This window comes from Corvus hawaiiensis, chromosome 4 (assembly GCF_020740725.1).
Source record: "Corvus hawaiiensis isolate bCorHaw1 chromosome 4, bCorHaw1.pri.cur, whole genome shotgun sequence".
NCBI classification, from domain to species: Eukaryota; Metazoa; Chordata; class Aves; order Passeriformes; family Corvidae; genus Corvus; species Corvus hawaiiensis.
The window spans coordinates 5,412,708-5,425,080 of NC_063216.1; the positions used below are offsets into that span (position 1 = coordinate 5,412,708).

The 12,373-nt window shown below is 45.5% G+C and overlaps 1 protein-coding gene across 1 annotated transcript; it reads right to left on the reverse strand.

Annotated features, from left to right (window-relative positions):
• Nucleotides 1–591: 591 nt before the first annotated feature.
• Nucleotides 592–12,360, reverse strand: LOC125324646 (NHP2-like protein 1). Its single transcript, XM_048300767.1, has 4 exons — nucleotides 12,264–12,360; nucleotides 9,526–9,581; nucleotides 1,685–1,805; nucleotides 592–1,107 (listed from the first exon to the last, which is right to left on the reverse strand). Exons 2-4 carry the CDS (start codon nucleotides 9,562–9,564, stop codon nucleotides 845–847), a joined length of 423 nt encoding a protein of 140 aa, XP_048156724.1. The 5' UTR covers nucleotides 9,565–9,581; nucleotides 12,264–12,360; the 3' UTR covers nucleotides 592–844.
• Between the last annotated feature and the right edge of the window lie 13 nt (nucleotides 12,361–12,373).

Sequence of the window (12,373 nt, forward strand, 5' to 3'; positions counted from 1 at the left end):
CTAGGAAGCCCAACCTCAGTGGTAACAGTATCTGCAAAGAAAAATGAAGGAGTATGAATTACTGCACTGCAATAGCCTTTAGGTAACTTCTGAGCACTTTAGTTTTATAAGCAGAAACAATCCAGTTAGTTGCAAATGCTTCACCAAGGGAATGACAGTTCTATTTAGCTTTGCAGTGTTTTTTCTTTAAGTCAGTATTTAAAAATAACCAAGTTAAGAGAGTTCCCATTGTGTACTGCCATAAGATTTCTGCTCCCCGTGCATCTCTTACAGAAGTCTCTTGCTTGGTTTCAACAAGGGCTGTGCTACACCTGCTGATCATGGCTCCACCTGCTGCAACACAGTAGCCGCTGCCTGCCTTATACCCGGCCTGTAATGCTCCATTAATGACTCCAGCAACTTAAACATGAGGAACCTTTTCCTGAGTAGCCTAAATTGTTCAGAAACACAGAGTTACTCACACCTGCTGGAGGCTGAAACTTAGCAGAAATACTAGAACACAGAGAAAGCTGACGGGTGGGTTAAAAAAGCCCTGAGCAGGCAGACAGGAAGACAAGGGTGGGAGGGTTTTTTTCTTTTAAACATAAAACATAAACATAAAACAGGAAATACAGTTGTACAATCAGTTTTCAAGAAGTAATACAATGAGAAAGAACGTGTTGGAGTGGAATAATAGAAAAGCAGGGGTATAGGAGATGGGAAAACTAAGAATTAAGCCATTATTAAACAAAAATGCGGCATTTTGAAATTAAACACTGATACCAAAACTATCATCTCAGATGAAGCTAAACATGAATTTCCCCTAATTTGCACTTTTCTATTTCACACACACACTCATGGACACTTAGACCAAGAGTCTTTCTGTAGCTTGCTGTACAGACTGGACCTGAGGCTTTAGCTGTGATCCCTCCTTGATGGTGATGGAGCAGGCGATGACAAGCCAGGAAACACCACATGCCCGGCCCAGGGCTTGCTTGGAGCACACAAACATGTAAGGAACATTCTTGTCCTCACAGAGAAGAGAGAGGTGCAGGATGATTCCCAAGGGCTCCACATCTGCTGCCACCACAATGAACTCTGCTGTGCCTCTGTTCAGTGTTTTGGTGGCTGTAAAAGAAACTGGAGAGTCTAGGTCTTTCTGGAAAGAACATCTAATGTGTAACAGTTTCAGGAGATGTGGAAAGTGGCCTCAGTGGGAAGGAGATCTAGTGCATGGGACATGGGTTCTAAGAGATTACAGAGTTTCTATCCTTGGGTATTGTGGGTTTTTTACAAGTTTGACTATGTGAAGCCCCAAGCAAATGTGAAGGGAGCCACTCTCTGAGCAGGTTGCACTAGAGATACCCTCAAAGCCAAATCTTTTATGGTTCTGAACTGGCTAGGCAATTGGTAATCCCAGCGCCACACCACTGAAGCATGCATGATTACAAACCATGTACCAAGAACACAATTTGGCAATCTACAAGAGCTGCATAAAAATGTTCAAAAGATTACATCTTAGTTCTGTCCCTGAATATAGTTTAAGCAGGCTTGAAGGAGGAGAAAGGAGACACACCACCAGCAATAGCCAGATCTATATAAAATGAGTGATTCACAGCTACAGAGAAAAGACAATCTCTACCCATGGCATCTCAAAAAATCCTTGTTATGAGTTGTAACACACTTTGCAACACACTAGTCTCACCTTCACTGGCTCCCTCTTGTAGCTGCTTATAGTTGCAGGATTGCTGCACAAGATCCAGCAGTGTTTTGGTGAGCTGTGCATCAGCCAGCGGGTAAGCTTTTGGATTCACTTCTGACTCACTCTAAAGGAAAAATAAATATTACAATAGGAGCAAAGGAGGCTTTGTTCCAATCAACACTGCACAGGCATCATGTCCACCACATACATTGATTACTGGAGTCATGTCATTATTCTCATCTGCTCTGCACATACAGAAAAAACACCACTGCATTTTATTCCTAAAAGAGTAAGGATTCTTCTTCTATCAAAGTGAAAGGGAAAAGTAAGAAAGATATGCTTCACATCAAATTCAACAGTGTATCTACTCACACATCTACATCCTACAAACCAGCAGCAGTGCACTTATTGGGCAGTCTTCAGGTGTTTTATACCACAAAGACTACACAAAATGAAGCACTTCAGTGTACATATTAAAACACTAACAAAAAACTTGAAGAAATCCCCGGAAGGGAATGTATCAGTGTTACGAATGTATTGTGATGTTGGCTTTTTGCATGTTACATAATGTTAGAAAAACTTTACCTAGGTTCTGTAATGTAATACAAGATATAGAATGTCTATTGTTTATGTAGTCAATTTAGAAAACATAGGCAGAGAAAGTCTTCACATTCCTGGAGTATCTTATCAGAGAAGAAGGAAAACCAGAAACCAGAGAGAAGAATTTATGGAGGGAGCGGAGACGGAATGGAGCCAAGAAGGAAGATAAGGCTGATGGGATGATACACAGAAACTCCAAAGAATTTATGAATCATGCATGATTGTGATGAATATGCAATAAGAGATGTACTTTTAAAGATGATCTTTTGGATGTAGAGGGGTGCCTTTGGATCTCTGCCAAAGCACACAGCCATAATACCCTTTTTGCTATTGTCTCCTAATTGTCCCTTTTATTAAACTTTTTTTTTAAGTCTTATAAAGAGTGAACCTCGTTTTCCACATCAGGATTATTTCTGCAAACCACAAATAGTGTGTAAACATTAACATCAGCAGCGGGGTGGCACAGCAGCGAGGTCACAAGAAGTGTTAGCGACCGGTGCTGGCAGAGCCACAGCCTGTCCGGCTCCCGGCACTGTGCAGGGGTGACCCCAGACGCTGAGTCCCCCTCTACCGGGTGTCCCCAGGACCGCCAACCCCCCGGGCCTCCTTCCCCGCAGCCAGCCGCACCCTCGCCCACCCGCCCGGCCTCCACGTGCTTCCTGCCGCGCAGGTGGCCTCCCTCTACCCCAAGGCCCTCCGGAGGAAGAGGGGTAGGAAGAGGAGGAGAAATAAGAGAAGAAGGAAGAAGAGGAGGAGGAAAAATGAGAAGGAGGAGGAGGAAGAGGAGGCTGGCACCCAAAGCCACTCAACATGGCCACAGCGTGTGCTGTACGGGAAAAGGCGGGAGCGCTGCTGCGGCCGCTGGAAGGGAGGCGGCCCCGAGGGCGGCCCCGGGGCGGAGCCACACGGCAGCCCCGGCAGTGGCTGATGGCAGCGGGGGCGGCGGGGCTGTGCGGCTATCACGGGCCGTGCTGGGCGCTGCCACTTCGCCCGCCGCTCTGCCTCGTCTGCGCTGTGGAGAACCTGGGCGACGGCAGCACCTCGGTGGGCAGCGCCTGCCCCGTCGCCCCTTCACGTGTGCGGCTGGGCCGCGGAGCACCCCCCAGCGGGCCCCGCCCTGCCGGCTGGGCTGCCGCTCTCCTGCGCTCAGTTTGGGGCCAGGGCTCGGCCAGTGTGGCCCTTGGCCAGCCCTGTCGCCTCGGCACCCGGGCCCTGGTGGCCCTGTTCCCCTCAGGGTGGCGGGAGCAGCGCGGGGCTCGGGCGCAAGGCCTAACGGGCTGCTGCGTTTGATCCGTATCTGGTGCTCAAGAAGGACGTCCTGTCCCGTCTCCAAGGTGCCCTAGCCTGGCAGGAGGTGCCAGTCCAGCTGCTGGCACCAGACGAGAGGGTGTGCGTGCATTTGATAGGAACTCTCTTTAGTAAGAGCTCTGATGAGGCCTGGTGGAGCAGCACGGGGAAGGCAGTTACCTTTTGTTGAATACATATGATGCTTCCCCACATTTGAAGCCAAAAAAACCCAGCACAAATACTGAGGTTCCTGTCCCCACACTTCCACCATTACGTTAGGTGTGTAGTTACTCCCTGCGGAAAACTGCCTGTCACTGATTTAGAATAGGTTAATTAATTTCCTCGTTCCCCAAGGAGCAGGACTGGCATGTTCATAAAGCTCTTGCAAGTTTTCCAAAGTGTCTCGATGTATCTGTGAAGTCCTTCTGGAGAATAAGGAATGTCTGGCATATGACTTTTCCCTGAATGCCCTCCATTCTGGTCTCATGCCTCTCGAGTTACATGAAGATTCATACAGAAATCGAGGTGTGAGCTTAAAAAGGTGTTGCAGGATTTAATATCAAATACTCAAAACACAAATCTACACCGTGGGGTTTTTCCACACCATCACTGTACATTTGTAGAAATCCTTGTTGCTGTACAACTAGAACCTTTTGCTTTCTGGTGGGTCAGCCTCATAACAAAATAGTGTTCAGCAGGATGTCAGAAAGTGTCTTTCCAGTAAGTCTTGGTGATCCTGAACATCTTTACTGGTTTCTGTTTGCATAGCGGTGCTATGGGAAATGTCTTTGAAACTTTAAAAATCTCAATTGAGAAGAAATAATGGTCTAAATGAGGAAATAGTAAGGCAGGAAGGGCAAGGTGGAAGGTAGGAATAAGACTGCTCTCAAAGCGCAAATATCCCAGATTCCTTTAATTCCACCATCTCATTTGCACATCAGAGATATTTCTTGTTCTTTGGGGAAAACTAACTTACAAGACCCTTTCCCTGCCTTGAAACACTGCGTAGTTCAAACAGTTGATTGCCCATAAATTGTGTTGTGCATGTTTTGAAAGCAGCTTTGTTAGAACTTTATGCAGGTTTAGTTCTTCTAATTGCACAAATATTTTTTAATGTTGTATGCCCACATAATCCTTCAGAGAAGTGGAAAGAGTGGTGCTTATGGCGAATTCAACCCTACATTGTATGACCCTAACACAAAATACCCCAGAAGACAGGGAGGCTGTGCTTGCATTTCAATGCTCTTGTCTGCTTTAATAATTCTCTGAGAATTATCTTTATGATTGGGTGGTTTGAGGACAGCTTTGGGTTTTACTGTACTTGGTGTAACTCCTAGAGCAGTTGGAATCCCAGTCTAAGCTTGGGGCTACAAACAAGGGCATGTTCATTTTCGATAGAGTTTGGATGAACCAAGGATCATTTGGTGCAAGAGTGTAAAAGGCACCCCTCAAAAGTTTGAGCAGTGCTGTGGAGGAAGTATTAATAGTGAATTCAAGAAAATATATTTGGAAAGAGAATATTGGAATAAGCAAAGGCAGAAGAGGGTTAAGAGAGGTGGAGTGTGGAGTGTTATGTATGAGGAGGTGTATTTCAGATAAGCCTGAATTTCATGCAGCTAATATTGAAATGTTCACTAATGCTGTGTACAAATCTTTTCTAGAGTTACTAAGGCTTAGGCAGATGAGGCAGAAAATAAGTAATTTCTTCACCTGTCATAACATTGCTTTGGTTGGTCAAAATTCTGAGACATCGTGGAGTCCTCAGAGGGGAGGTAGTTTGATTGGATGTATTGAAACAAGTGATTTAGTGTGCCAACAGGGGGAGAGATCCAAACCATATGCCTGACGCTATAGTTTGGAAGGAGCTGGGAGGTAGAGTTTCTTGTCTGCTGGGGTGTAGTATAGACTGTAATAAATGAGGGCCAGTTGTCCGCAAAAGTGATTAACTGGTAATTAAAAGAAAAGAGAACAAAACAAAAAGACCAGGTGGAAGAACCAGGAGGGGGAGTAGCCCTCTCCTCTTAACCCAGAGGCAGGAGGACCTCACTGTGGCAGGTTTCAATCACAGAAGGACTTCACTGTGAGAGTCTTGAAGCCACAGGAGGATGTGTTTGCAGGTGAACACTGCCTTTTATGCTCTCTTTCAGTCCTTCTATTGGTCAGTCCACAGGGTTGCTGCTTAGCAACTCAGTTCATTGGCTTAGTTTCCCTCTTCTGAGGTGATGATTGGCTCGTCTCTAGGTCTCTCCCTCTCCCCCTACGGTGCATCGAGTGATTGGTGCAAGGTCCAGGTTGGAGGGAGGCTGGTGATTGGTGGGTGCAGCTGCCTCTCTCAAGGCTGATGTCATCCCGATGGGGCTTAGGGACCTTCAATACTCTATATCACCACCTCCTGGCCTCTTTATATTAACTGCAGTATTTTTAAACAAAGGGCTTCCAACTCCATTCAACAGTTTAAACAGCATAACTTCATACAACCCAAATCATAACCTTCAACCGTCCTACCTAACACCCATACAACCCGAATTAGGACGCATCAAACCCCCTAAACTGGAATAACTCCTATAACGAGACAGTGGTTTATTTTAATATATCCAATCTTATGCTCTCATTGTAAAATTAACATGTGAAGTGATGCCTTCAGGTTCAATTTAATGTTGGAATAGTTTCCATTTGATTTAAAGCTGGTGTTCAGATTTGGTTTCAGCATTTTCAGTGCTGTAGAGGGAGAAGACTGTTCATAGTAACTGATAAGAATGGAGGACACAAAGGACAAAACTCACAGCTGGGTTTTGACTTCTGTCATTCTGGGGTGTTGTTTCAGATGTATAACTGGATACACACAGTGAGATGTGGTGGTGACAGCAGTTACGTATTCCCTGAGATAGGTGGAGCCACTGACTTCAGCTATAGAGCACATAAAAAATTGGCAAGAGAACCAAGTATCTCAAGTCCCTGTGTCCTGCTTATGGAAGCAACTTTTGCAATACTCCCAGAGAATATCCACCTCATCTGACAAAGTCAGGCTGGTGTATGTGAAGTGGGGGAAAGAAAACAGTTCTGAAAAAAAATTCCAGTTCTTTTTAACAAGGAATTACAGCACTGGTGATCAGAAGCAGGAATGAGTTTCATGACTATTGTGGTTTATCTTCTAGGGATGTTGCATTCTGTGGAAGACAGCGGTGCCCTGAACCTATTCGTTGAAGGTGACAGACAAATGCCACATCTCAATTACTAGCAGTTTGTGAAGGGGAGAATCTGTCTTGTCTGATACCTATAGTGGGATGCTCAGCTTTGACACAGCTTAAGTGGGGAAGATCATCTATTTTCTATCCATGCAACGAAAATGAGCGGTCTGCTCCAATATTTGGGGGCAGGGGAGTGCCTGCACATTTAAATATTTAACGTTTCTTTCACAGGTTCTGTGTGTGTCATGAATTTAGTATCAGATGCATAACTATCTCCTGGGTTGCAGGGTATTCTATTACCATCCTCATGAGCCGTTGAAATCAGGTGGGGCAGCGTTTCCTTGCCTCCTCCTCCCAGACTATCTTTCTGTTAATGGCCCATCAATGCCATGCTGCATGACTCAGAGATAACTCCCTCCGGACTATCTTCTGTTAATGAGCCTAATCAACACTTGGCCTCATGACTCATTATCCCATTGTGAGATGCTCCACCCAGAGGGAGGAACCAAGCATTTCATCCTGGATATAATCTGAGATTCTGAACACCAGAAACAACCTTTCCACTGGATTTCCAGAGGACAGGAGCTACATAGCCACCACTGGACCTTCTGAGGAAGAGCAGACCCTTTCTACAGGATCACCACTTCAGGAGGACTGCAGCCACCATTCTGCCAGACTGCTACCACCACCCTGACTAACAGGGTGTCAGGTTGTATCCTGACTCTGTGAGTTTGAACCAGTGTTTTCTTTTTTTTTTTCCCTTTTCTTTAATTTCTCCATTAAATTGTTATTCTGACTTGGTGCCTCCCACTGGTTTGTTGTCAAGCTAGTACACAGTGCTTCAACTTTGGCATTGTTGGACCTGACCAAATTGTTAAAGCAAGTGGAAATCTATGGGATCTACTGCTTTCTTCTCAGGAGTAGAGGGTGTTTGTGATTTAGCTGTATAGGCTGTAGAGTCCTCTTTGTGAGCAGTTCCTCATTAAAAAACTGAAGGAAACATCTGCAGGGCTGACAAAGGAATCTCTGCAGTCCAGTTAACCTTGGGCGCCTCTGCTGGGTCTAGAGATATTAGCAGTGCAATGATGCATTTCATGTCCAACAATGAAAACTAAAAGGAGCTATGACAAACTTATTCCAGAGGGATTTTAGTTTTCAGACACATGCTTGAAATGGGGTTGAAAAGGTGTCAGAGACTGAAATATTATAGTTTATGACTTAAACATTTTCTTAAAGGACTTTTAAAACTGTATTACAAAAGCTGCAGAGAGGACTACTGCACCCTGAATGGGGACCCTGACTGAGGCCTTACACTGCTTGCTGATGTAGGTAAGATAAAGTAACAACTCAGGGCTGGGGACATTCACTGAGCATAGGCTTAACATCTCCAAGGTGGAGATCACAGCCCCAGGGCTGTCAGCTGCCAGGCTCACACAGACCCTCCACCAAAGAGTGGGGGAGGAGAGGCTTTGGGTGTCTTGGAAAAGCCTCTGGTCAGAGGTGCAGTGACTGCCCATCCTCCACTGTGCAGAGGAGCCCAGCTGAGGGGCCCTCACCCAGGGAGGGGAAAGCTTATCCACAGCAGAAGGGGGTGACATGGCTCATCAAAGGGGCCCCCCTCAAAGGGGTCCTCAGACCCTGCACCAGAGTGAAAAAGATTAATAGAAGAGCTACATTTTTTAGCAATATATTATTGAATATTTATTAGTAGAACAAAGGCATATCACAGGGCTGGGGCACTTGGCAATATTGCCAGAGGTGTGCTCCATTCATTTTACTGTGGACTTAAGTACTCTCTTAAACTGTTACATATTCATTAAGCCCAGGAAGTAATTTACGCTTCACTCTACTTTCCCCCCTCTCTGGTCTCTGCCCCCTTCCGCCAGTATGATGCCGTGTCAGTCCTCTGGATAGCTTCAGAATTGAAGGCAAGCACCCCCCTCTGGTGCCTCCCCAGTCTCCAGCCTAATTTGTAGCTGCCAGTTCCCTTGGGCGGTGTGAGTTCTGATGAGAGAACAGTCTTCCTGGGATGCATGTGGTTTATCTTCTTTGTTCCTCTAAGATATCTAGGTTCCTGGCTCTGTAGTTTCTCAGCTCAAAATCCATTTATTACCATGTGTTTGTTAATACATTTCTTAACATATTACAACTATTTTGAAGTTACAATTTACCTTAATCTCGTTTCTACTTAACTACATTTTACCTTAACACTATTTCTACATAGTACCTTATTACTTACAAATGTTAAAATCCTAGATGCGAAGGACAACATTTACCATTCACTCATTTATCACAAGAGCACCAGAGATGATGCAACAGACCCTCAGTGTTGCAAGGGACAGTGTCAAGCCAGCCCCTGCAAGGGAGGCACATGGGCGTTCCCACCTGGCCCAAAGCATATATTAATCCACGGGATTCTGTACTCTTTGGCGTGTGGCATCACGGCCACGGCGGCGACGGGGGACCCTCACCACCAGCAGACCAGATGGAGGGGAGCAACGAGACGTCATTGGGACCCTCGGATGGGTGAGATGCTTCCACCTAACCCCCGTCACTCTCTCCCTGTCCCCCTACCCTCCCCATGCACACTTCTTTTTCTATTTTTTTCTTCCTTTCTTTTCTCTTTCTTTCTCTTTGCCTCTTTTTACTATTAAATAAAACATACCAAATTTTTTTGGCATCAATATTTAATCTCGATTGGTTTTAATCTCGTTTCTGGGAATATTTTGAACCTTCTAAGTTCTTTCTGGTTTATGCACAGAGACTTACCTTTCTTTGCTTTTCTGGGTTTAAACCAGATCGTAACATCTCCCCAGTGGTGTTGTCTGCAAATACAAAATCACAAAGGGTTTGTATACAAATGCATCCTTTTCCAACATACACTAATACAGCTTCAGCAGTTTAATCAGGATGTTTCAAAATGACAAACATTTTGTTCAGTGTCAAGACAAGTGTCTTGGGCCATAATGGTATTACTTTCCCAAATAAATCTCTGTTGTTCCTGTACAACACATGCATCAACACCCCACCCTTGTGACACCCACTGCCCTCTTGATCATCCCCTCCCCAGCCATGCTAAAGCCCCTTCAGCAGTTTCGTGAAGTGGGGTCCCATGCCCACTTTTTACTTTCTTTAATTCCTTTCTATCGGCATGTAAATCTCCACTATTAATTTCATTAGCTCTTATTAAAGCATGTTTTATACCAACACTTCTGTGGACACAGATATTGAATATATGTTATATATCTTTATACATACATATATAAAGTGTATCTAGGTATAAATAAAAAATACAGACCTGTTTTTACACTCATATATATATATTACTCTCTACATATATATACACACAGTCAAGCATGGAGGACACAGAGTATGTCAAATACCAATCACCTCAGAAGAGCTGGTCCAATGGGATCAGTGCCTTATTAAGAGAAAAGATGCATGCACAGCTCCCCTCTCACACTCCCCATAACTGGCCAGCAGTGCAATTACATGCTGTAAAAAATTTGAATAGTAAAGCACGCTTCCAAGGCTTTACCTTTATCCCTACTGACAGGCAGTGTAAACAACAATTTTAGCTTTCCACTTATGTTTCTCATCCACTTTCCCCTCACATTTCCTGCCCTTTACCACCTCATGTTTTCCACCCTTTTTCCTCTGACCTTCCCCACCTTTATCACCTTGCATTTCCTGCCCTTTCCCCCTCCATTGAAATACTTAAATTGTTAGAAAAGGGGGGGTTTTCCCTCAATTTAAACCCTTAAAACCAAGGGAAAAAGGGATTCCCTTGGTATTTAAACCTTAAGATGGTGAAAATGGGGAGCTTGCCCTCAACCCATAAAATGGCATTATAAAGGTTTTCCCCTTCTCTTTAAACCAGAAAAGAACAATTCCCCATCAACTGATACCCCTAAATCATGGAAAATACAGGTTTTCCTTCAATTGATACCCTTAAAATCGTGGTGAATGGGAATTTAAACACAGACAATAATGGAAAAGGGGGTTTTCCCCCCTCAATTTTAACCCTTTTCCCCTCAACCCCCTCTTTTTCTGGGGTCACTGGTGTTATAAACGTGAATAATTCGTGGACCGGTTATGGTTATACAGTTAAATGAAGTTATAATTGTTATAATATTAAGAGTTGGTTGGGTTATATCGGGGCTGAGTTTTAAGGTTGATTAGTTGTTAGCAGAAGTTAATTGGGATAGGCGCATGCGTTATGTACGGGTGTAATGCCTCTGGAAACTCGACAGATGGCAACAGTATATGGGTAGGTTAGGTGGGAATTTTCTAGAAGGATTCAACAGGTAAAGTGACATCATCCCAAGTGGATTGGTTAACAGAGAGAGCCAATGAGATGACTTTATGAGAGAATGACTGGTCAGGAATGCACCCTGGAATGAGCCAATCTGGAGTCCCCTACATGAGCCAATGGAAGAGCGGATTGAAAATCGGCCCAATCCTGAGCCACAAAGGACTATAAGAACTCTTCTGGTGTTCTGCACCAGGTCCTCCCCTCGTGACACATAGCCCGGGGAGTATCTAGCATCTTGTGAGTGCTGTTTTTCCTCTGCTTTGTTGTTGGGGTCTTGGGCATATCTGGGGTTCCCATCTCCAGTTGTTTGTTTTGTTTTGTTCTGTTAATAAATCAGTTAACCTGCCTGGGTGACTGACTGCATTTTTTTACTGGGATGGACTGGGGAGGGACTGGGATGGGATTGAGAGCACTTGGGAGGGACTGAAGGCACAGGGATGGGACTGGCAAGATGAAATGGAAAAGAGAAAAAAGATCTTCCCTTCATCTCCACACACTGCTCCACCTGCTCAGGTGCGCTGCTTCCCTCTCCTGCGCTGCCCTGTGGCAGGCGGCTTGTCCCTTTGCACATCCTGAGCAAGGCTCCAAGAGCACCCAGGTGTTCCCCTGCTCCTGCAGGATGCTCTCATTGTTGTCCTTAGAGAGATCCCCGGAGATGGCCCACTCCAGACACTGCAGTAACCCTCCTGAAAGCAACCCTCAACAGGGGCTACCCCTCCTCAGCCTCACTGACCACACCTTGGACTGCCCCACCCCTCCTCACCCTCACTGACCACACCTGGAGCTGCCCTAGGCATTGATTTACACAGGAATTTCACTAAATCCTACTCTGAGTCTCACTCAATAAGCTGAGAAAACCTTGCTGCTGTTCATATCAAATATGAAGCTGACTAATATGGAAAAATATGAAGAAAAAATAGAATCGAGGCGGATTACAGTGGTCTTTGCTATAAAGTTTGCCGGGATCGGGTATGGCATCGGGGAAAACCCGGACTGGATTTCCCAGGAATACGGAATGGGGGAACCTCGGACTGGATTACGGCTCGATCCCGGGATTGGTGCAAAAGCTGGGGTTTGATCCCAGTTTTTTGTACAGAGGTGTACAGCAGATACTACACACACGTTACATAAATACCAAATGGGCGGGAAGAACCCTTTCGGGGCGGGTGCGCACGGGACGACTCATGCCCACCTCGGCCCGCGGCAGGAGAGGAAGTTTTGGTGCTACTGCTCGCCGTAGGTGGAGCCGCCGCGGCCGCGCAGCAGCGAGGTGGCGGCCGGGGGAGGTCGCCGCGGTGGCTG